Source organism: Chelonia mydas, chromosome 5 (genome assembly GCF_015237465.2).
Source record: "Chelonia mydas isolate rCheMyd1 chromosome 5, rCheMyd1.pri.v2, whole genome shotgun sequence".
NCBI lineage: Eukaryota > Metazoa > Chordata > Testudines > Cheloniidae > Chelonia > Chelonia mydas.
The window spans coordinates 59,449,737-59,475,930 of record NC_051245.2 but is presented as its reverse complement, the minus strand read 5'-3'; the positions used below and the strand labels follow the sequence as shown (position 1 = coordinate 59,475,930).

Here is a 26,194-nt window from a genome sequence, read left to right as displayed (position 1 = left end):
GAAGTCTATCACTGTCCATGACTAGATCAAGAACGAGGCAGCTGAATTTTACTAGGACCTGGTTGTCTCCAGGCAAGTATTCAGTTCAGCAAGAGCATTTAGTTTATTTTGGAGGAACTATCCTAGTTGAATTTGATATCGAATGTAGGATGTGTCCCACTGGATTCGTTTAAGGGTGTCTATCTTGTGTGTGTAGGGAGGGTGTTACAATATAGGTTTAAAGTGGGTATTAGGGTGGTGTGTTGGTCACACTGCTATACTTTAGATTCCCTGGTTGAAAATGAGGTTGTGCTAGTCTTTATTTAATTTATAAAGTGGCTCTGTGTCTTCAGTGGTGGGAGAGTTCCTCTTCTGCAGTCTGTATGGATGTCCTCAATGCTCAGCCCAACATAGATTGTGCATGAGAATCAGGTTTTTGGTCTTTGGTTCTGGTCTGTCACTTTGGGAGCTCCAGGCTGCTGATTTTGATGAAAAAAATAATGCTTGATATTTGATTACTATTATTTATATAGCACCATAAACATGCATGGCACTTCACAGACAGATAAAAGATAATGGGATGAAATTCTAGCCTTACTTAACGCAATGACAAAACTCCTGTTGACTTCACTCCGGATTTCATCCACTCTCCCTGATGAAGAGTTTACAGTGGAAGTTAAGACAAGGTGTTGTAATAGATGTCATAAAAGATTGGGGGAATTAGGGTGGGGAAGGGTGGACAAAGACTATAGCAATATCATGCAGATTTTTAAGTTTGTAAGATGGGTAGGGTTTTTTCTCCCAAATAGGGAAAGATTAACATTTATACAGATCTTCTTGACAAAGTATTTCTAAGGGCTGTTGATATCCCCTTCGTATCAGATTTATTTTTGAAAATCACTCATAGTGAATTAAGGTCTTTTGATGTTTTAGTATTCCAGTGGTCCAGTGATAGAATTTAAAATGAGAAAATCAAATGCAATAAATGTGAAGTGTGTACATACACAGGTGTAGTATTGATTTCTCATTTGGTTTGACAAACAGATAAATATAGATCATGCATTGCTTATACAGTTTTTTGCTCAAAACATTACTTAATCATCTGGATGTTAGTACTGCCTTTGGTATTGTCATTAGACAGCACATTTGAGTGTGGTGTTTTGTTGGGGGAGGATGGAGTTGCGGAAAATGTTTGTTTTTAAGATTAATGATTTTCCATACTAAGAAATCTTCATTTAATTTGTGTTAAGGTGAGGTGAGTGGGGGGACCAGGGAACATGGATAATTACTAGAGTTGTGGTGGTGTTGTACCACTTTTTATTTTTTGTGCTTGTGTTTGTTGAAAGTTGTAGATGGCAGAATAGGTATTGATGTGTTAGTATTAAAGCAAGCCACAAGGCAGAATGGAAATTGTACAGGAGACCTGATTAAACCTATCATGAAGCCACTAATGATCTTATAACTGTTTTATAGATCTCATTGTAGGCAGAACTGGTAGCACTGCCCATAGTTAAGGTTGCCCCACACTTTCCATTATAAGACCCTGCTTTCAGTTGCTTTAATAGTTTTGCCAGATTTTAAGTCTTTAGACTAAAATTTCCAATGCTAGGTGTCTGCATCAGGCTCAACTTTTTTTGGAAAGTTTCAGCCAAAATATATTGTTTTGCCAGTGTTTAAAAATAATCGTACAACCATTTTGTTGTGAAGCTCTAATCTCCATTCTTTGGAACAAAGGCTTAAGATTTGGCAAGGGGGTGCCCTATGTCAAGGACATGTCTTTCACCATCCTTCTGAAAATTTACCCAAATATAGTCAGGTTATAAACCTCTGGAAAAAATCTCAATTCACACATGCTTAGCAGAGACTTGTTAAAGTTTACCAGCCAAATTCTTTGGGCATTCACTGGGTATGCTGCAGTCCAGGGACATAGGGGCTGAACAGTACGCTCCCTGCAATTGTTCTTTCCATCTGCTTAGGGCTGCTGTGGTGACAGAAGGAACTGAGAATAGAGAGATGGTCTCTGCTGTGCTCTCAATTAGGGTTGCCAGGCGTCTGTTTTTTGACTAGGACACCCAGTCGAAAAGGGATCCTGGTGGCTCCGGTCAGAACTGCTGACCGGGCTGTTAAAAGTCTGCTTGGTGGCGCAGCAGGGCTAAGGCTGGCTCCGCTCAGCTCCCAGAAGTGGCCGGCATGTCCCTACAGCCCCTAGGCAGAGGGGTGGTCAGGGAAGCTCTGTGCGCTGCCCCCAGCACCAGCTCTGCAGTTCCCATTAGCCAGGAACCGTAGCCAATGGGAGCTGCGGGGACGGCACTTGTGGGTGGGGCAGCATGCAGAGCCCCCTGGCCCCTCTACCTAGGGACATGCTGGCTGTTTCCAGGAGCTGCGCGGAGCCAGGGCAGGCAGGGAGCCTTAGCCTCATTGCACTGCCGACCGGGAGCTGCCTGAGGTAAGTGCTGCCCACCTGGAGTCCATGTCCCAGTCCCGCACCCTAACTCCCTTCCAGATCCAACATCCCTGCCCCAACCCTGAGCCCCCTCCTGGAGCCTGACCCTATATCCCCTCCCGCACTCCTGCCCCAGCCCGGAGCCCCCTCCTGCACCCCAAACTCCTCATCCCCTACCCCGTTCCAGAGCCTGCAACCCCAGACGAAGCCCTCACCCCCTCCTGCACCCCAGCTTCCTGCCCCATCCCAGTGAAAGTGAGTGAGGGAGAGTGTGTAACGGTGGAAGGGGGGGATGGAGTGAGTGGAGGGTGGGGCCTCTGAGAAGGGGCTGGGTAGGGGTGGGGCCTTCGGGAAGGAGCAGGACAGGGGTGTTTGGTTTTATGCGATTAGAAAGTTGGCAACCCTACTCTGAATGTGTCTGTTGCAGGCATTAAGGCAGCCTGATTGGAATGCAGAGGGGTGAGAAATGAAGGGAGAGGGGCAGGGTTACATGGGGTTCCACTAAGACATAGTAGAAGACAATGGGCCAGACTTACTCAGATTGAAAAGTGGGCAACACTCGCATGAAAGAGCATGGCATAGGTGTTGAGGGGATGCACTAACTCAGCATATCCCTGCTGCTGCCATCATTGTCAGGGTTCCTCTGAAAGAGAGAGATTAAAGCTGCCTTCCCCTGGTGCCAATGTAGACTAGCCCTTAGTAAGAATCTTTATGTCTGAACTGTGTTGAGCCATCTATTTGCAACAGAGGAGCTGAAGCTGGGGACTCCAGGTTTTTATGGGCCTCCCTGAGTCTCCAACTGTTTTGAGAGGAGTGTGTGTGCAGCTTTCATGCCCTGGATGGTCAGTGTACCTTGGAAATTGAAGTTAGTTAGAATCTGTTCTCCATCCTGTGACTAGTCTCCCTTCAACTAAACATCATAACTAGTGTGGTCAGAAGATAGGGTTTTTTCTGTAAATGTCTACTTTTGTCAAAAAAGAAAGAAAGAGACCGAGGAATTTGGGGTAAGCAAAAACTGAGAAATTTCAGCTGAAAATTGCCAAAAACAAATACATTTCTGTTTTCACTTTTCCAGTAAAAATGATTTATTTGCTGTAGGAAAAAAAACGAATTAAAAATTTAAAAAGCTTAAGTTAAAAAGTCATTTTTTCCATGAGAAAAGTGAAAGGAAAAATTTTGACCATCCCTAATGAGAACATTGATCACCTTAACAGATCTTTTTCAGATATAAACACAATTGAAATTTTACCTGTGTATCACAACCTCCTCTCATCAAGATTAAATATCTCCTCTCTTTTCCATTTGATTTGTATTAGGAGGGCCTCCTTTCCCTGAATAGAGAGAGGCAAATATTTGTATGGTGATGAGTCAGTATTTCTAAACAGTAAGAAAATGCTTTATCTTCCTAGAAACCTTCAAGGTCATTAAAAATTTTCAGATTAGATGACCTAAATTATTTTTGAAATGACGTCCGATGTTGAATGTTCCCCATTAGACTACGGAAAAAAGGTATAAAAAAAGTGTATAAAGCAAATAAGGACCAACACACTAGTTCTAACATTTTTGGTTCTGTAGTTATGATGGAAAATTATATGTTTTCCATAGGCACTTGTGGCACAATAGCCAAAGACCGACTGTTTTAGCTCTGTGGGAAAGCTGACCTGACTAACAGGACAATGCTGGATCAATATCTAGATAAGAAACACTAGGACTGCTATCTCAAATATCCTAATCAACCTGCAGTACAGATAATTACATTTTGTCTACCTAAATTCAATCTGCAGCTTCAAATGGACACAGTATTTTGCATTTCCTGCCCTACATCCATTTAGCACCTAACTCCCCCTCTATTGTTTTCAATTAGCACTCATTCTACTGTTGCTTCTCTTGATTTAAGGTATGTCTACAAAGAAACACTGAGGAAAATTAAGGCAAATCAATCATAGAATCATAGAATATCAGGGTTGGAAGTGACCTCAGAAGGTCATCTTGTCCAACACCCTGCTCAAAGCAGGACCAATCCCCAACTAAATCATCCCATCCAGGGCTTTGTCAAGCCTGACCTTAAAAACTTCTAAGGAAGGAGATTCCACCACCTCTCTAGGTAACGCATTCCAGTGTTTCACCACCCTCCTAGTGAAAAAGTTTTTCCTAATATCCAACCTAAACCTCCCCCACTGCAACTTGAGACCATTACTCCTTGTTCTGTCATCTGCTACCACTGAGAACAGTCTAGATCAATCCTCTTTGGAACCCCCTTTTAGGTAGTTGTAATCAGCTATCAAATCCCCCCTCATTCTTCTCTTCTGCAGACTAAACAATCCCAGTTCCCTCAGCCTCTCCTCATAAGTCATGTGTTCCAGTCCCCTAATCATTTTTGTTGCCCTCCGCTGGATGTTTTCCAATTTTTCCACATCCTTCTTGTAGTGTGGGGCCCAAAACTGGACACAGTACTCCAGATGAGGCCTCACCAATGTCGAATAGAGGGGAACGATCATGTCCCTCGATCTGCTGGCAATGCCCCTACTTATACATCCCAAAATGCCATTGGCCTTCTTGCCAACAAGGGCACACTGTTGACTCATATCCAGCTTCTCGTCCACTGTCACCCCTAGGTCCTTTTCCGCAGAACTGCTGCCTAGCCATTCGGTCCCTAGTCTGTAACGGTGCATTGGATTCTTCCGTCCTAAGTGCAGGACCCTGCACTTATCCTTGTTGAACCTCATCAGATTTCTTTTGGCCCAATCCTCCAATTTATCTAGGTCCCTCTGTATCCTATCCCTACCTGCCACCGTACCTACCACTCCTCCTAGTTTAGTATCATCCGCAAATTTGCTGAGAGTGCAATCCACACCATCCTCCAGATCATTTATGAAGATATTGAACAAAACCGGCTCGAGGACCGACCCTTGGGGCACTCCACTTGATACCGGCTGCCAACTAGACATGGAGCCATTGATCATTAATCAATCAATCAATTCATGTGGCAATCCCAGGTGTGATTGCAGTCTGGGTAGACATACCCATGTTAGCTTTACTTGCACTAGGATGGCTAAAAATAACTATGTGGTTGTGGCAACATGGATTTTAGTGCAGGCCGACAATGTGTGTATGTACCTAGGCTTGCTTGGTGTGCTTGTATAGCCTGCATTGAAGCCCATCTCCCTGTATCTACAAACGCTGTTTTTAGCGATGCTAGCGTAGGTCTGTCTGGCAAGGGTAGGAGTGGACTGTGTGGACTAGCTGCTATAGTTGTGTAGGTTTGTGAAGTGTCTGAAGACACATTGGTGCTTGGCAGTTTTTAAGCAAAACAAAGAGCTGGAGATTCAACTAATGGTAGGTTCCAATTTCTGTGCGTTATATGTTATAAAAAGAAAAAATAAGATAAGGAGTACTTGTGGCACCTTAGAGACTCACCAATTTATTTGAGCATGAGCTTTCGTGAGCTACAGCTCACTTCATCGGATGAAGTGAGCTGTAGCTCACGAAAGCTCATGCTCAAATAAATTGGTGAGTCTCTAAGGTGCCACAAGTACTCCTTTTCTTTTTGCGAATACAGACTAATACGGCTGTTACTGCAAAAAATAAGATGTAATTGTTGAACAAAGTTCCTGTAGCTTGAGTTGGAAGAAACAGTAGGGTTAGGACTCCTGGGCAGACCAACCATGCTGTCTTCCCCTTTGGCTGTGGTTTCAGTGGTAGCCATGTTAGTCTGTGTCAGCAAAAAAACCACCAAGGAGTCCTTAGAGACTAACAAGTTTATTTGGGCATAAGCTTTTGTGGGCTAGAACCCACAGATGTATGAAGTAAAAGATACAGGAGCAGGTATAAATACATGAGAGGAAGTGGGTTGCTTTACCAAGTGTGAAGTCAGTCTAACAAGATAAATCAATTAACAGCAGGAAATCAAGGGAGGAGAAATAACTTTTGAAGTGATAACAGAGTGCCCCATTACAAATAGTTTACAAGAAGGTGTGAGTAACAGTAGGGAGAAATTAGTATTGGGGAAATTAAATTTAGGTTTTGTAGGAATGTATGAAAGTATAAAAACTGATGGATGTCTTTCTTACCTGAGGTATTCATTTGACACAACTCTAAGCGGCCTTCTTTTTTTGGTAATTGTAATTATTTTACAAGAAAAATAAAAAATAAGATTTCTGCTTGGAGGAGCTTGTGAATGTAAATTGGACTAAAAATCAACAGCAGAGAAGTGTGTGTGCCGGAGGGAGAGTTTTGGTGGTGATAGAAAGTATGTGCAACCAAAAAGAAGAGTATGCCAAAACTTGCAGGGTTTCCTGTACAGGGGTGAAGATAATAGGAGGAGCTTACAGTTAAAATAATAGCTTTTGAATATTGTTTTAATAAATGCTTTGTATTGACTGAATTTTCCACTTTATTAAAAGTGAGATAAATGAGCTTCCAAATGTAGTGTTTCCTTTATGTGTGCAGTCTTTTATTGAATGTGGTTCTTTAATACACGAAAATCAATACGTTAGCACTTTTATACAGTGCTTTTATCTAAAGATTCTAAATCAGATTTTGAAAGAATTCTTAAATCCTGTATTTATAGTTTAAAGGGCCAAATTCTGATCCTATTGCAGTTAATGGAAGTTTTGTCACAAATTTAAGTGGGACTAATATTTGTCCTAAACTACTAATAAATTTCAGCTTAATTTTGGGAGGGAATTCCACCCCCCCCATCGTGCTGCCCACAAAAACTATCCATATGATGTTTTGATTTTCCAACATCCTCCAAAATCCAAATGTGTCTTCTCCACAACAAAATATTTTTGATTCATATAATACCTTCATTCCAAAGGATCCCTAAATGCCTCACAAACCTCTCAGTAAAGTGTCAGTCAGGCTGTGTCTGCACTGGTATGCAAACTCAGTTAACTGACCATGTACGTGCTTGTGCATGTTCCCCACATCTGTGCCAAGTGTCCAGAGATGCTCTGCTGAAGGTGCATATAACGTGTACAAACATATACCTACGTACGCACTGCCTCTGTTTTATGGAACATTAGCTCTGCCCTTTCAGGGGCGGTATCCAGAGTTCTGTGCATCACAGGAGACACTCTAGGAGCTGCTTTGCTGTGTGTTGTTGGTACTATCTCCCACCTTCACATATTTGTTGACGGCATTTCCTGCTCACGACTCCCTCCTGCCAAACTGGATGGGAGACATGGAGTAAATGGATGATGATCTGGTTCTTCTCCCGCTCCTTATTGAGGGACAGATGTTTAGGTAGTGGAGTAGATGATCGTCAAGATGCAGGATGGAACCTGGGCAGACTTTCTGACATGCCAAAGATATTTGACCATGTGGATGAATGACAATCCTTTCTGGTCTCATGGAACAGATATGGTAAATGCCAGTAATGCCACAGGATACCCCAGATGGATTGTTGCTTCTCATACAGGAGATCCAGCACCATGTGGTGGATTTACATCATTTTGGAAATCTGGAATGACCAGAAGTGACTTCAGAACTTCCAAATGATGAAACAGACTTTCATGGAGCTCTGTGATGAGCTTACCATACATCTCCATCACCAGGACACTCAATTCAGGAAAGCCATTCTGGTGCAGAAATGGGTGTCGATTGCCCTGTATTAGTTGGCGACAGCAGATCACTAACGATAAGTTGCAGACCACTGTCAGCATTTTGCTTGTGCAGGTTTGCGAGGCAGTTAACGCTGCAATCTACCCACATGTGGTTGCCATAAGAAAAGTTCCAGAAATAATAGATGTGTTTGAGGTTGGGGTTTCTGAACTGTGCAAGGGCATCGATGGCACCCATGTCCCAATATTTTGCTCACCGAAAGGGGTGAGTGAGTATGTGAACTGAAAACATTACTATTCATTCATTCTGCAAGGTTTGTTGCACCAGAGACAGATTTATGATTGGGAAACACTGGAAGGGTCCATGAAACCAGGGTGTTGAGGAGATCGGGATTGTACTTGGAGAGAAGAAGGGACTTTATTCCCCAGAAACGATGTGATTCTTTATGGTATGTCTGTGCCAGTGGTTATTTTGAGGGACCCCGCATACCTGCTCCTAGCTTGGCTCGTGAAACCATACACTGACATCAATGACCCTGAACAAAGGGAATTCAGATAAAAATTCAGTAGCTGCAGAATGGTTGTGTAGTGTGTGTTTGGTAAGATGAAAACTTGTTGGTGCTGCCTGTGCATCTATCTGGATGCCAGTGTGGCAAATGCCGTTCACATCACATCACCATCACCTGCTGTGCATCACATAACATTGCAAGAGTAAACTGGAGTGGGCACAGAACAGGTCTGGTTTACAAACTCTGTAAGACAGCTGGATCCCAGCCACAATCACAGTGGTCCTGGTTTCCGGGGACAAGGGAAATCCGGGATGCCATATATGCACACATTTTGGAACAACAAGGAGGCAGAAGGTGCTGGCGCCAAGGGACATCTTCATGCCCTGTGCACCTGCTGGAAATGCAGGGGGGAACGCTGACATTTACTTGTAGGGCGAGATAACTGTGGGGGTTTTGTTCCCCTGTCATGGTCATTAGCTATTTGTTCCTCTGATAATTGATCTATTACAGACTATTATAACAAGATGTATTAACTGAGTTAACACCTTACATTTGTGCTGTGGAGGGTGGTGGCTGAGTTGTAATGTGGTCATTGTGCAGCACTTTTGTCTTAAATGTTCACACTTGTTTATAAACCTCTGTTCTTGGGAGCACTCAATCTGTCTTAATGACCTTATGAACGTTTGGTTTGGGGGATGGAGGATTTCACTCTCTCCTCCTCCGTTCATTGTCAGCAGTGCTGAGCACGCTTAACAGCCTTTCTGGAGCAAGTCTCAGAATGGTAGCTATGTGAAGTCTGGAGCACTAACCCAAAGATTGAAATTGGTGAAGGTTTTGGGGTCGCGGGAGGCAGAGGGGCAGAGTGGGAAGGATGAGCTGTTTAAACAGTGGGTAGTGGCAGATACCTGTATTTTTACTTTAATTGTGTTTCATTGTTCTGCATGCAAACTAAGCCACAAAGAACATTTTCTGTGTTGAGTTCTGCTGTTTTTAAAACTATCAATGCTTTGTAAGCACATAACAATGTACTTTTCCCCATCCCGCTCATGTATCCTTGGGACTTCAGATATTTCTTGACCTTGGGGGCGGGGTGAGGGGGGAAGGGGAGTTAATGGGTGTGGGATGGACAGAAAACTGTTTGCAGTGTGGTGGTACCAGACATTTACACTATTTCAGTTCATGTGCTGTGAATTGTAGGGCCCCCAAATCTGAAAACATTTCACATTCTTCATACTCAAGAATGAGGGTCCATACATAAATCAAGGAAACTGACATTTGTTAAAATTAATATATCCAATGTGTAATGGAAACTTTTTGTCAAAAGAGAAGTAAATCAACAAAACACAATGGCACAAAACACAACGGCACTTGGTGAGCTCGACGCTCAGGGGATCCGTGGTGAGAGGTTTGTAGGCTCCTCCGGATCACTTCATGGAATTGGGTCTTCTGCTACCACAGCACTCTGGATGACAGCTGGAGGAGGACAAGAAAGAGGAGGTGTTGCCCATTCCCAGAGAGGCATAATGGCCATGGTAGCAGACAGACCCCAAATTCATTCAGCCACCAGTTCTATGAGCCTCTCCATTAGAGCATCTTCCGTTCCCTATGCCATGCCGAAACAAGAGCCAGTTCATCAGTGTCTCTTCCTGCTGAAGAGCCTGTTTCTCTCATACCCTGAGGAACTCAGAATGCCCTGGTTCCTCCTGTCCATGCCAATAAGCAACTCCTGCAAGATCTTTTGTCTGTCTGGTGTGCTTCACCTGCCCCATCCCCAGTGGAATGGTTTCCCACTCAGGAACCAAAAGTCCTGCCAATTCAAAAGATGAGGATAACATTATTATTTTTTCCCTTTGATGAAGTCGAGAAATCCCCCCATATTACATGATTTTGCTGTGGGAGGCCACAATATTGATATTTTTCAGTATACCAGGAATGCAACTGTTAGCCTGTCCTTGGTTCTCAAACAATTTTAACAGCCCCTGGGGAAGGAGCAGAAGCTAATAATGGTAAGATAAATGTACAAACATTTTCAAAAAATAGTTGTTTATATTTTCTCAGGAGGATGAGTGAGGGGTGGGAGATGCAATTACTGTGTTACCAGTTTGCAATTTCTTCTTTAAAAGCTGAACATTTGGAGAACATAGCTGTTTTCATCTATGCCAGAGAATCATAGAATCATAGACTTTAAGGTCAGAAGGGACCATTATAATAGTCTAGTCTGACCTCCTGCACAACGCAGGCCATGGAATCTCACCCATCAACTCCTGTAACAAACCCCTAACTTATGTCTGAGCTATTGAAGTCTTCAAATTCTGGTTTAAAGACTTCAAGGTGCAGCGAATCCTCCAGCAAGTGACCCGTGCCCCATGCTGCAGAGGAAGGTGAAAAACCCCCAGGGCCTCTGGCAATCTGCCCTGGAGGAAAATTCCTTCCCAACCCCAAATATGGCGATCAGCTAAACCCTGAGCATGTTGGCAAGACTCACCAGCCAGGAAAGAATTCTCTGTACTAACTCAGATCCCACCCCATCTAACATCCCATCACAGGCCATTGGGCCTATTTACTATGAATAGGTAAAGATCAATTAATTGCCAAAATCATGTTATCCCATCATACCATCTCCTCCATAAACTTACCGAGTTTAATCTTGAAGCCAGATAGGTCTTTTGCCCCACTGCTTCCCTTGGAAGTCTATTCCAGAACTTGACTCCTCTGCTGATTAGAAATCTTCATCTAATTTCAAGTCTAAACTTCCTGATGGCCAGTTTATATCCATTTGTTCTTGTGTCCACATTGGTACTGAGCTTAAATAATTCCTCTCCCCCTCCGGTATTTATCCCTCTGATATATTTATAGAGAGCAATCATATGTCCCCTCAACCTTCTTTTGGTTAGGCTAAACAAGCCAAGCTCCTTGAGTCTCCTTTCATAAGACTGGTTTTCCATTCCTTGGATCATCCTAGTAGCCCTTCTCTGTACCTGTTCAAGTTTAAATTCATCCTTCTTAAACATGGGAGACCAGAACTGCACACAATATTCCAGATGAGGTCTCACCAGTGCCTTGTGTAACGGTACTAACACCTCCTTATCTCTACTGGAAATACCTCTCCTGATGCATCCCAAGACCTCATTAGCTTTTTTTGATGGCCATATCACATTGGCGGCTGATAGTCATCCTGTGATGGACCAATACTCCGAGGTCCTTCTCCTCCTCTGTTACTTCCAAATAATGCGTCCCCAGTTCATAACAGAAGTTCTTGTTATTAATCCCTAAATGCATGACCTTGCACTTTCCACTATTAAATTTCTGCTAATGGTCACCCCTGTACATTTTGCTGAATGAAGCGGTTTGGTCAGCTCTGAAAGTGAGCCAAGCAAATTTGTAGTGCAGTTGAACCTTAAGACCCAGCTAGAGTTTTTGCTGTATCAGAAATTTGCTGAAATGTGTGGCCTTTTATTTTATTTAAAGCAAATTTAGTGATGTTTTATTATATCACCATGGGTTTGGCTCTGGTTGCTACAGTTTCAGGCTCAATACAGTGAAATTGCCTCTGGTGCTTTTCTCAAATTTGGAGGCTCTAGGAACACACGAAGACCAAGGATAATAACCACAGACACAATCAAAGTACAAAGTCTTATCTGTACGACAAGTTCTATTAAAGCAATAAATAAAGTTACAATTACCCATGAATATAGAAATCCTACAAAAACCTATGCAATTATTATAACCGTGGTCACACTTACATCCTCAAAGATATTCTAGGGTCTGGTGGACCTCTCAATAGATTATCATCAGTAGAGGGATAGTTCCTATTGGGTCATCCCTTGGGTCTTCCCACTTATACCCATCAGGGGACCAACCAGGGGTGAAAGTAACTTAAAGGACTTACCGATATGCCGGAGTCCTGAGCAGGGGCAGGGCCTCAACCGGAAGAGGCTGGCCTTTAAAATCCCTGGGCCCTTTAAATCAAGATTTAAAGGGCCTGGAGCTGCGGTAGCGGTGTCTGGGAGCCCCAGGCCCTTTAACTCACAGCCGGAGCTACCAGCTGCAGAGGCAGCTGTGAACCCCAGGGCTCTGGCCGCTGCTACTGCAGCGGAGCCCCAGACCCTTTAAATCACTGCTGGAGCCCCTGGCTGCCACCGCTACCCCGGGACTCTGGCAGTGGGGCTTGGGGAAGATTTAAGGGGCACGGGGCTCCGCTGCAGTAGTGGCGGCTGGGAGCCCCTGGCCCTTTAAATCACTGCCGGAGCCCTGGGCCACCACCGCTAACCCAAGGTTCCGGCAGCGGGGCTCAGGAGGCAATTTAAAGGGCCTGGGGCTCCGGCTGCCGCTTCTGCACTGGAGCCCTATAAATTGCCGCTGGAGCCACCAGCTGCCACCGCTACCCAGGGGCTCCAGCAGCAGGGCTCCAGCAGTGATTTAAAGGGCCCGGGCCGGTAGTGGCGGCCAGAGCCCCGGGCCCATTAAATTGCAGCCTGAGCCCTGCTGCTGGAGCCCTGGTGTAGCGGTGGTGGGGCTCCGGCAGTGATTTAAAGGGCCTGGGGCTCCCAGCTGCTGCTGTTACCTCGGGCCTCTGACAGAGATTTAAAGAGCCTGGGGCTCCACTGCGGTAGCAGCGGCTAGGAGCCCTGGGCCCTTTAAATCACTGCCAGAGACTCTGGCTGCAGCCACTACCCCAGGGGCTCCGGAAGTGGAGCTCAGGCGGTGATTTAATTGGCCCAGGGCAGTAGCGGCGACTAGAGCCCCGGGCCTGTTAAATCGCAGCCTGAGCCCTGCTGCTGGAGCCCTGGTGTAGCAGCGGCAGGGCTCCGGCAGTGATTTAAAGGGCCAGGGGCTCCCAGCCACTGCTACCGCAGTGGAGCCCCGGGCTCTTTACATCACAGGCCTGGGGAAGCTGGTCCAGTCCAGTGCACCGGCTCTTGCCAGTATGCCGTACCGGCCCGTACCAGCTTACTGTCACCTCTGGGACCAACCTTCTTTTACAGTGTAATTCTGAGTACACCTAACACTTTAATCATGTGCATGAAGATGTCAACCTTCTTTTCCTTATCTGTACTTTCGCACCCCATGAATACTGAACTGCCCCGTTTTTCATGAGTTGTTCATAGTTTCTCTTATTCTCATTAGCATTTATGCATGCCATCTACCGGCAGGGTCAAACAGACATTCAAAGATGTTACAGTCAGGTGTTTTGTGGTCTTGGAAAATACATTGCAGTCTATTGCAATCCATTTTTCCATAACCTCAGCTACTGGCACATCTTATGCAGTAACCTTGTGACCTTGTTGGCATAGGGAAAGGAGTACTTGTGGCACCTTAGAGACTAACCAATTTATTTGAGCATAAGCTTTCGTGAGCTACAGCTCACTTCATCGGATGCATACTGTGGAAAATACAGAAGATGTTTTTATACACACAAACCATGAAAAAATGGGTGTTTATCACTACAAAAGGTTTTCTCTCCTGCTGGTAATAGCTTATCTAAAGTGATAGGGTTATTCCTTGGTCCCTCACTCATGTCAAGAATTCTTAAGCCTCTGGCCTAGCCTGGCTAAGCTAAAACCTTGCATGTCTCTGCCTGTCAACTTTGTGTTTCAGCCATGCTTTACTAATACCTAATTCACCCTCATCATTCTTAAATACTTATCGATCCTATATTTCAATAATCCTACAATTTAAATCTATTTAGCATACATGGATTATATATGAAATAGCATATGAGTTGACCATAACATCACATAATACAATGATAAATGGATGATAAAATGGACTAATTGGCTACATATGCTTACAGGACTGGGATGCAGCGTGGCTGGAAATTGACTATATTCTCAGCTAGCATATGGAGTTTCCATGGCACAAGCAAAGCTAACCATGAACACAAGCTACTCCCTCTCAGTTTCACTAGAAAATCCTGCCCCTGTGCCCACCTAACAATGGTAACATGGACAGGGAAAGAGAGACACCACAACTTCATTTTGTTCCCCAAAGTTTCAAATCAACACCACAACTACCTCACGTCTCTATAGTGAAGTGACACCACACTGTATTTGCCAACTGCCACACTGATTCCTTGTCCTACCCCCATTTCTCCCAGCTTATTCGGCATGGCTCAGTGTGTTTGTAAGGGAAATGGTAAGATATGGGTGGGAGGAAGAAGCATGAAACACTGTAATCTTCCAAGAAACAAAGATGGCTGTTACTAACTTTAGACAACCAACTATACATTTCTAGCCTCTCCTTTCCTGTGGTCATCAGTGTGGCCCCCTGGCCTTCGCTGCCTGAGGCTTGGCCGAGAAATGCACAGACACACTGGCACAATGATTATTATCAAACAACCTGTTTTATAGTTTCAGGCAAATGCATAATAGTGGTTCATGGGAAATCAATACAATCATTGATTTATAGTCATGTCTTGTTTGGGGACCATATAAGGGTTGAAACAGAGCAGGGTTTGGGCTTAAAATCAGGAGTACAGCACTGGAACGAGAGGAGATATTGGTGTGGGTCCATTGTAACTTCCCTGCTTTGGGGTCTGGTTCTTGCTGTCGCTTGTGGTTCCTCCTCTGGTTCATATATGGGGGGTTCCTCTGCCAGCTCCTCTAGCTAGAGGTGCAGAATCACATGATCCTCATCTTCCAGGGTATCCTCTGTACTCCCTTTTGCTTCCTCACTCTGGCCCTCATCAGCATCCTGTTGGACAATGAGGCCAGCAGCGTTGAGGAAGCAGTTATGAGCCACTTCAGGGTCTGTATTGGGAGCCCTTGACTGCATCCAGTCAAGCTTATTGTAAAAGGGGGCATCTAAGGTGATCCCTCCAAAGTGACTATTTGCCCTCCTGTAAAGGAGTCTCAGGGTCCTGGCATTGGGCCAGAATCAGTGATGAGCTGCCAAAATCTTAACAACCGGTTCCCTATAAAAAGTTCTGATTTAAGGGATGTGCCCCAGTATGTATTTTTTGTACCAGCAGGGTTACCATACGTCCGTATTTTCCCGGGAGGAATTTTTAAAATTTAAAAATTTCTCCCGGATGGCGATTTAAGAACCAAAAAGCCTGACCTGTCCGGGAAAATACGGATGTATGTTAACCCTGCCTAAAGTTCTTTTTAAAAAAGATGGGCCTGAACTAGAAATGAGCTCTGATTCACATGTGTGGGTCCCCGCCACTCCCTGAGGGTGTGCTAGGGTGACCAGATGTCCTGATTTTATAGGGACAATCCCGATTTTGGGGTATTTTTCTTATATAGGCTCCTATTACCCCCCACCCCCTGTCCTGATTTTTCACACTTGCTGTCTGGTCACCCTAGGGTGTGCACATGTGTGGGTCCCAGCTGCTCCCTGCCCCCCTCATTGAAGCAGGTGTGCAGGGTTACTGCCCTGGGACCTGCAGGGCACCAGTGGACTTGGGGCCAGCTGCAGACAGGGGCGTGGGGCAGGGCTAGCTGGAGGCAGGGGGTGCAGGGCTCACTGCGAGCAGGGCAGGGGGTGAGGGGGTGGCTGGAGACAGGAGCTGGCTGTGGGCAAGACGGGGGTGCATCAGGGGCTGGCTGCAGGCAGGAGGTGCGGGGTGGCTGGAGACAGGGGCTGGCTGTGGGCAGGGCAGGGGATGCAGGGGTGGCTGGAGACAGGGGCTGGTGCAGGCAGGGCAGAGGGTGTGGGGCTGGTGCGGGTAGACCGGGGGGTGCGCCAGGGGCTGGCTGCAGGCAGGGGGTGCGAGGGTGGCTGGAGACAGGGGCTGGTGCGGGCAGGGCTGGGGGTGCGGCAGGGGCTGGTGTGGGCAGGGGGTGCGGGAGTGGCTGGAGACGGGCTGGCTGCGGGCAGGGCAGGGGGTACGGCAGGGGCTGGTGCGGAGCTGGCTGGAGACAGGAGGGTGCAGGGCTGGCTGCAGGCAGGGCAGGGGTTGCATGTGGCAGGGGCTGGCTGCGGGGCAGGTGGTGTGGGGGTAGCTGGAGACGGGCTGGTGCAGGCAGGGGGTGCGGGGGTGGCTTGAGACAGGGGCTGGTGCGGGCAGGGCAGAGGGTGTGGGGCTGGTGCGGGTAGAGCAGGGGGTGCGCCAGGGGCTGACTGCGGGCAGGGGGTGCGGTGGTGGCTGGAGGCGGGCAGGGGCTGGCTGCAGGCAGGGGGTGTGGGGTGGCTGAAGGCAGGGCAGGGGTGTGGCAGGGGCTGGTTGTGGGCAGGGGGTGCGGGGGTGGCTGGAGACAGGGGCTGGCTGCGGGCAGGGGGTGCAGGGTGGCTGGAGGCAGGGCAGGGGTGTGGCGGGGGCTGGCTGCAGGCAGGGGGTGCGGGGGTGGCTGGAGGCAGGGCAGGGGTGTGGCGGGGGCTGGCTGTGGGCAGGGGGTGCAGGGGTGGCTGGAGCCAGGATAGGGAAGGGGTGTGGCAGGGGGTGCAGGGGTGGCTGGAGGCAGGGCAGGGGTGTGGGGCTGGCTGCAGGCAGGGGCTGCTGCGGGCAGGGCAGGGGGTGCGGCAGGGGCTGGCTGCGGGCAGGGGATGCGGGGGTGGCTGGAGGCGGGCAGGGGATGCGGGGGTGGCTGGAGACGGGCAGAGGGTGCAGGGGTGGCTGGAGGCAGGGGCTGGTGCGGACAGGGGGTGCAGGGGTTGCTGGAGACAGGGGCTGGTGCAGACAGGGGGTGCGGGGGTGGCTGGAGACAGGGGCTGGTGCGGGCAGGGTGGTGGGTGCTCATGGGGAGAGCGGCTCGGAGTAGCCCGAGCAGCAGGACGCAGCCCAGACCCAGCAGAGCAGCTGGGGACCCACCAGGCAGCATTGGGAGCCCCAGGGCTGCGGGTCGGGGGAGCAGCAGCAGCACCAGGGCTCCTGCCCCGGGGCCAGGCGGCAGCACACATGGCTCCCGCAGCGCAGCGCAGCGCCCCCGTCAGCCGGAGGAGGAATTACATCACTTCCCGGCCGGAGCTCATCAAAGCCTCAGCGCCCCCTGCAGGGAAGCGGGTTAACAACCAGTTCCTAAACTGCTTCAAAATTTAACAACTGGTTTGCGCGAACTGGCTCCAGCTCACCACTGGCCAGAATCTGCTGAGTTGCCCACCTATTCCAGCCTTTGTGAAATTTCCAGGTACAGATGAATATTCCTGTCACTCCAGGTGGATGATGGTGTACTCTGACCGTATATTGATCAGCACATGGTGTGGTCGGTAGACTAGGCGTCTGCTCTCTGAGCAGGATTGATGTTTACCTGTATTGATCTGTAAAAAGTAAAGTAGAAAGGTGTTCTGATGTGATCAACTCACTACTGCCAATGAAAATGGAAGGGGCGGGGGGTGGGACAGGGACCCTTATAGACTAGGTAAGGGTCAAGCAAAAAAGGGTACAGTGCACTGTAGGACTTGGGGGTGGAGGACTATTGAAAGGCATGATCTGGAACACGCCTCTTTTTCCTGTCCACACTGCAAACTGGCATAGGTACAAGGCTGTGCTACAACCAAAGACATGTACTTACCCATGTCCCTGAGGGGTGCTAGCTTACTCACCTTCAGACACGAGTGTCTGGAGTTTAAATGGATGCATTGACACATGTACAGTCACTAGTGTAGATGTATCCTGAAATGCGGCATGAAAGGCAACAGCTAGGCAGACAACTGGTACACTTAACAGTGAAGGGGAGGAGAAACTTTGTGTTTGGGCATGAGGCCAAACCCTTTTAGCTATTATCACTATTGTTTATTTTGTTACTTACACCCAAAATTTTCTCAATGCTTTATAGAACAAATGTAAAAAGCCATGACCTTTACCCTGAAGAGCTTCATCATCAACAGAAGAGTGAAAGAATTGGTTGACTCACTATTTCTTACAATTGGACAATACATTGTGTTGCCAATGAAACTAAGATCCTATTATAATAAATGAGCGAGACTTAAACCTGCTTGAAATGTACCCACAGCTATGGTTTAGAATGGAGTGTATAGTTTTTAGGTAAATAACAGTGCCATCTAGTGGCTCGATAAAATATTGCAAAGAGCACTGTAAAAGTTTTCTCAAAAAGAAAAGGAGTACTTGTGGCACCTTAGAGACTAACCAATTTATTTGAGCATAAGCTGTAGCTCACGAAAGCTTATGCTCAAATAAATTGGTTAGTCTCTAAGGTGCCACAAGTACTCCTTTTCTTTTTGCGAATACAGACTAACACGGCTGTTACTCTGAAACCTGTAAAAAGTTTTATTTTTGTTTAGAGGTATAAAGTACTTTCACAAAATTCATTTATTAAATTTTTGTGGATATGATTATAAACTTTTTACAGTCTACAAAAATATAAATAAGAAAATTTTGAAAAGTTCTACATTCTGTTGTAGCGGTCTCTTCTCGCACCTCTTGTAATTGTGGTGACACTGAAGGTATTGCATTTATTTTAAAATCAACTTGGATGAAATGGAGCTAAACAGAAGTGTCGTTGCAGACAGTTAACTGGTAGAGAATCAGCAAACTTGCAGTCAATTCAGCACCTTTTATGAAATTTAAATTCAATTTTACAAAAGTAGGTTAAAATTGATTGGTGTCTTGGGAGTGTTTACCCAATTTTAATGTTTCCAAGATTTTTACAAAATTGCAAAATTAAATTTTATATTTAAAAAGTGCAGGGAAAGAGCTGTGGTCTTTCTGCACTTGACCAGTTTGATTCTGTCAGGGCGCCATCAAAGCAGGAACTTAGAACAGCACAATTGCAACTAAACAGAAATGTAGGTCATACCCTAAACTGTATTTATGATATGAAAGCCTTTGAAAATTGCCATTCCTAATGCTTTCTTAGTGTAGGCATTGAAGTCCCTCTTTGACAGTGTATAGAGTACAACTTTGGAAGAAACTGCACAAGAGCTGGTGCCAGAATGATTTAATTACAGTTAACAAGGGTTGGAACCTCTCTTAGATGGGCAGTGGGGATGACTGCAGGAAGCGGTTGAGTTTAAATACTAAACCTGTGTGGATGTGAGTGTGTGGTGTTGAGACTGGGGTGGGGAATTTGTTTATTCATGGTAGTGGAAGAAAAGTTTCCCCAATTTAAGGTAAAATCCTGGACACAATAAAATCTACTGGAGTTCTGCTAGTGACTTCAATAGGACCAGGATTTCACCCTTCATATTTTCTCATTGTCCTAATAACATAGCTTACAAGTGTATAAAATAAAATCCTAAAGTAACAAAGCAAAGTTATTTTTTCCCTCTATCAATTCTATTTTCTTCTCTCCAAAGTTCATATAGTCAGTGAAATTATATTTAATTCATTTTAGGGTGATTTAAATTCCCAATGTACACAGAAGTTATGTAATTAAATTGCATCAATGTGTTCCTCTCTCTAACAGGGACCAGCGATCCATACGTCAAGTTTAAAATTGGAGGAAAAGAAGTGTTTAGAAGTAAAACTATACACAAGAATCTCAATCCTGTGTGGAGGAAAAAACTGCATTCTTATGATCACCCTCGGGAACCATTGTATATAAAGGTGAACCATTCATTTATTTTACTTCTCTAGAAGTTTTACTAAACAATTCTAGATATTGTTCTTTATCTCTGAAAAAATTATCATGTAATGCTACATTTCATAAAGGGACATGATCAGCAAATTTTTATCCTCTAAACGTTTTTTTTTTTTATTTTTTTATATTTTTTAGCAAAACAGTGGTAATGACTTTCATTATATTTTTATAAAATCGGGTAAATCAATTTAAAAAATTTAAATACATCTTTTTCATGTTGTCATTTCAGACAATAGTGTGCTAGTGTGTGAAAGCCAGAAAGTGAAACTGATTAAAAAGAAGATGTCTGTCTTTCGTATCCAAGTGAAATGCAAAATTAAGAAATAAAAAATGTAAATTAGGCTTCCAAAACTCTTCAGTTTTTAATAGTCTATTGTTATTAGTAAAGAAAAGGAAAAAAATTGAGTTTTTTGTATATAATGTTTTTAATTTGTATTTATAGGAACACCATTATACATAGGATAATTTTTACATGAAACACATTTCTGGCATATTGAAAAATTGTTCTTTGCTGAAGGGTAATTTGAGCCTGATCCTGCCAAGTGCTGATTGATAGCTTTTTCATATTTACTTAACTGTGAGATTTAATTTGAATGTATCTGATTAAAAATAACTTTCTCTCTCACTATTCGGGCAATGATTAGTTAGTGAATCAGACAGAGATCATGCAGTTTGTTGCATGTCCTTTACACTGTTCTATATTATCTGATATAATGTTAGTGTTGTGATATTTCAAAGCCTGATTTATGCTATCTTCAGTAGCAGTTCTATTGGAGTTAACATGAGTAAAGGTGGCATCACTGGGCCCTTACTTTTCTAGATTTTTGTTTTTGTAACTTGTAACAGTTGTGTTTTCTTTCCTTTTTTTTATTCATTTCCTCAATAAGGTCCGTTTCCCCGGCTTTTAATGTGAGAGGGGATAATTATCCCTGCACCATTGGCACTAATGTGTACAATGGCCACAGACTTCTCTCCAGGTTTCTATAAGAGATTTGTTTAGGTCAGGAGTGGCCAAACTTACTCATTCTCCGAGTCACATACGACAACCTTCAGAAGTTCGAGAGATGGGGCACGCCTGCTGGGGCTCAGGGCTTCATCCACGCGGGAGGCACCTGACAGGGCTCGGGGCTTCAGCCTTGCTCTCCTGAAGCTCTGAGTCCCAGCAGGTGTGCCTTGCAAGGCTGAAGCCCCAAGGTCCCCCTTCCCACTGGGCAGAAGCCCCTACCCCACCACCTCGCTGCAAGGCAGAAGTCCTGATCTCTGCCTGTGACCTGATCTCCCCCCTGGGACCGGGGGGAGATCAGCTAAGGTCACTCAATTAGGGTGAACTGCAAAGAATGGGGCAGGCAATCCCGAAAGCTGGTGGATATTCCAATACTTAGATTTACCGAGCCAGCACATAAAGCTTCTATAATACCTCACTGGTTACCAGAAGCCAACAACACAGTTTCCTTAAAACAACCCAGCCTTGGGCCTGAACCGAGACACCCAAGTCATATATGATGAGGATCACTGAAAATCTTATTCATCATATAAAAAAGTTCTACCAATCCCAAAGGATCGGACACATTAACTTCCAGGTTAATGAATATTCCAGATCTTACCCAAATATACACTTACCACCAATCTTATTAACTAAACTAAATTTATTAAAAAAGAAGAGAGAGAGTATTAGTTAAAGATCAGTGTACATACAGACATGAGTATAATTCCTGAGATTCAGATTCATAGCAGAGATGGTGAGCTTTGTAGTTGCAAAGAGTTCTTTCAGAATTGGTTCATAGGTATAGTTCAATGTTATATTCAGGGTGTTCCAATTTAGGACTGGAGATCTCAATCTTGGGCTTAAGCTTCTCCTGCCTGAAGCATAAAGTAGATCTGAGATAAAAAGGATTGGGACCCACGGCATCTTTATGCAGTTCGGAGTCCTTAGGCAAACAATAGACAATCATGGATACTTTGTTGTAGACCTATTTCCTAAGCATCATTGGTAATTAGTTACCCAAATTAACACAAGGCAGTTTATCCATTAGGCAGTCTATGACAAACTTTAAAGAGACATATAGACAATGACATTATTTCACCCAGGATTCATCTAGCTGTTAATATTCCCTTTTGATATTTGAATCAACAGCCATAGTGACAGACAGGAACTGTCTGTTTACATAGCTAACATTTGACAAGATATGAGTACACACATACAATTAGTATTGCCTCTAATTTCTAACAATATAGGTTTGCATTTCAAAATTCTAGTCTATCTACCATGGAATGGCCCTAATTACCGTTTACGTACTCTTCTAACATTTCTCTAATGGTTGGCTTTGGGTCATTTAGCCTGCAAGCTGCTTAACCATTTCTGGCCATGTGTTACACTTTGTATAAGATTTGTTGGAATTATATGACCGCGGTAGCAACAATGGTTTGCATGGTCATACTTTAATCAGATAACATCACCCCCCCACACACACACAGAGTCTGGTAGGTGGAGAATGGGGAGGGGGGTCTGCAAGATGCACTTTAATTGTAAAAGAGTCACATATGGCTCATGAGCCACAGTTTGGCCACCTCTGGTGTAGATGCTTCATGAGATCTTCCACCCTCTCATGGTAGACAAGTCAGCTAACAGCTACCACATACTGATTTATTAATTTTTTCAGTGATAAAAATCCCCTTATGTAAATCTCCTAATTGTTTAATTTAGATTGTAATTCCTTTTTAAAGAAAATTCTCTAAAGCACCTTGCAAAATTATATTGCTAGCAGTCTATTATCAGCACTAATACTTCCACCACAGTCCATTTACTTCTGACAACTATATCTCAGCCCTCCAGCCTGTGCTTTGTAGAATTACTCAATGCAACAATTTAGGTATAATTCATAACCTGGATGCTGAATCCATGATTTTTTTTTAAATCTCTTACATCTGTTTTTCCTCTTCAGTCTCAATGGATTTGTTATAAAATGACTTGTTCTGTCAATAGAAGGTTGATATTATTCATTTTATGCAGTCCAGATCTAATAGTTCCTTGGACATTTCCATAAGTAGGCACGCTGAACTTTAAATGACCAGCTTTAAATTTTAATTTACTTGCCTCAGATAGGCATGAACCCTTGGTAATCCTGCTTTAACAGGATGAAAATCCATCCTGAGAAATGGACACTTAAGAAACATTATTAATTAAGGAAGTTTCAAAAAGGTTTTCTAATACTGGAATACTTTCTTCTCTTGTATGTCTTAGGTCTTTGATTATGATTTTGGACTTCAGGATGACTTTATTGGATCAGCTTTTTTGGATCTCACGTCACTAGAATTAAACAGGTACGATGCTGGTGTGAAAGTCCATGGAGTCATACATGCACAATCCTTGAGGTGTCAACTAATCTCATACTTGTGGCATTGCGAATAGAATTTTCAAGATGCTTAAAAATAACAAGACTCTGCCACTTCAGCTAACAGTCAAAGGACACGTAGCCTTAGAGCATTGCTGTAACATTAATGTTAATAATAATACTGTGTTGAGTCATTGTACATAAACACTTGCTGTAGTACCTACAGATGGCTTAGGATGCAGCCATTTTATTTTGTTCCCATGATTTTTATTGTTGTTCTAAAATTTAGCTTTCTTCTGTTTAATTGAAATAAATTTTATAGTTTAGATTGAATTACTTTCAGTATGTACCAGCTGCTTAGAAAGCATGAAATGTGAAACTGTCAGGATCCTGACAAGGGCAGTTTGGGACCAAGGTCAAACCTGAGGCTGAGAGTAGCAGAGGAATTCATAGTCAAGTTCCAGGCTGGGGTTGATAACAAGGATCAGAGTCCGAGTCAGGTTTCAGTGGCTGGGTCAGGAGGAAAGGTTCAAATTAAGCTGAGGTTGAAGCCAGGACTTCAAGAGCATGAATGGAATGATTGTGGCAGCTACAGGAGATGCGTGCTGTTGCCAGACTCTTCCTGGAACACCCCTTCAGTTTATATATAGCAGGGAGCTAATCAGTAGCTGTGAGGTTGCTGCCTTGCAGACCTCTTGAGGCAGGACTTCCCATGGTCTGTGTCCACAGCAAGTCATGGGTAGTGGGGCATGAGCTGGTTATAGCTGTTTCTGGGTTGCAGCATGGAGATGTTCACTGCCTGACAGCTCTATAGATCCAGGTTTGAGACATGTTGGTTGGCTCTTACACAATTGTATTTAGAGGTTTGTCCTTAAGAATAGATATAAACTAAAAGTAATTGATTTTTAAAATGATTTTCTAAGTTGTTTCATATAAAATGTGGATTCTGTTGAGCCTGGTGTTTCAGAAACGTCATTAAACTGGTGCTCAAAATGCAGAATAAATGTTTGTCTTTTGGTCTGCTAGACCAACAGATATCAACTTGCCTCTGAAGGATCCTCACTACCCTGACCATGATCTGGGAACTATATTATTATCAGTTCTACTGGCTCCCAAAGAGGAACAGAGGGAAGTGGTAAGTTTAAAAGTTTCAAAAAGTAAGTGTTAACGTATTTTCACTTACAGAACACAGATAATGTGATCCTTCCATGGTCAGATGATTGGTAGCATAAGAGGAGGAGACTACAATCTTGAAACAAATTTGTTATAAGTAAACACTATTGATCACTGTTTATGATGCATTTGAGCGAAAGTGTCCTACTTCAGATCAGATCCTCTTGTGAAAATAGTGCGGGATACAGGTGGAAAATAAATGTACAACCGTCTCAAACAAAATTCCAGATGAATATTAGTAATGAATATGGAAGTGCACTGATGAACCATTTTCTTGTTAAAGAATTTTGGACCTAGTGCTGCAGTGTCAACATTTCAACCATATTCCAGTGTTGGAATGAAGAGGGAAACTTGTAATAATTAGAATTTCTGCTTCTTGGCATTGAATTATGGAAACACTGGATATTTTTTGATGTCTCAGTAAAGCGCCATAAATGAAATGACCATTTCTTTTCTGCACTTACTGTAATTTACTTCTCCATCATGCCATAAAAAAGACAAGGGCATGGCATAAAGATGATGGTCAAGAACAAGGTTTCAGAGATTGGGAGAAGAACAAAAATAAATGCATTAAATAACTTAAGCAAACATTTTTTTGGTCAGGATGGATTTTCATTAAGTCAAGCTTTTACCAGGTAACTATTTGCTTCAAGAAAGAATCTGTGAAATCTGCAACATATTAAACCTGATTCACAGCTTCATAAACTAGTTCTCTCTCATTTTCAGTTAAAATCTATAAAGAGAGACAATTTTATTTAGTTTACAATACCAGAACATGGATGCAACTGTAGCTTTTTAAAAATATGAGAAAGTTAAGTAATGAAGAATTAATATTTATATTGTGTCAAATTTTATTCCTGAGCATATTTGCTATTATTTATTTATGCTGACTGCAAAGCTATCACTTTTCATTCAAAGGATGACATTTCATAGAATCATAGGATACAGCAGTAACATCAAAATGGGCACTTTAAAACACTGGAAAATGTTGACATTATGTGGGCATTTGGGCCTTAGATGCAGAAAACTTGAGCTTTCCTACAGGATTTGCCAATTTCATATTTTAGTGGACCTATTTATTATTACCTATGTCATTACATTTGATCTTTTGTGTAAAATTTCTGAAAGTGTATGTCTTATTGAGTTTTGAGTCTAAGACACTTAGGTGATTTTGAAAATGTTATCCTTTTGTTTTTCCAAATGCCCTGTTAATGTAAATTCAGCATTTAGCTTGGATCCTTTCTCCTGTTGACTTTTGAGTTGCAACCGCTCTGGCCAATTTACATTAGAAATTGAACTAAATTAGAAAATTAGAAATTAACTACAGTTTGAACAGTGCCTGTAAATCAACATGGATTCTCTTTCCTACAACACACGTTTTTGGTCCCACACGGGCAGAAAATTGTTGTAATCTCATGAAGGACTCCTCTATTCAAATTAATGGGAAACCTGAGTCTACCCCTAGAATTTCACAAAGGAAGTAGAGAGAATCCCTTCTGGAAAGCAGCATCAGCCTCTTGACAAGTTATATAGTGAGATGAGTTTTAAGACCCACTGTATGATGGTAAATCCTCCCCACTGCCTTTTCCATTCCCCCTCTCAGTGGGACCACGTAAGAACATGCCCAATGGTTCATGGAATTTGGGTTGACATATTTGTCTTTTATTGCTCTGAATTATAAATAGATTTTATGTGAAATAGATTTCAAGAAATA

The 26,194-nt window shown here is 43.8% G+C and overlaps 1 protein-coding gene across 7 annotated transcripts in view; it reads left to right on the top strand.

The window, feature by feature from the left end:
• The window catches only part of MCTP1 (multiple C2 and transmembrane domain containing 1), a 449,620-nt gene that overhangs the window by 198,434 nt on the left and 224,992 nt on the right, over positions 1-26,194 (top strand). For all 7 annotated transcript variants that reach the window (XR_006290946.1, XM_043546884.1, XM_043546885.1 and 4 more), the window contains exons 3-5: positions 19,802-19,941; positions 23,217-23,296; positions 24,334-24,442. Coding sequence is in view for 6 of the 7 variants with exons in the window: in XM_043546884.1 (XP_043402819.1) it covers positions 19,802-19,941; positions 23,217-23,296; positions 24,334-24,442 (329 nt within the window). In the remaining variant the exon portion in view is untranslated. The remainder of the gene's footprint in view (positions 1-19,801; positions 19,942-23,216; positions 23,297-24,333; positions 24,443-26,194) is intronic.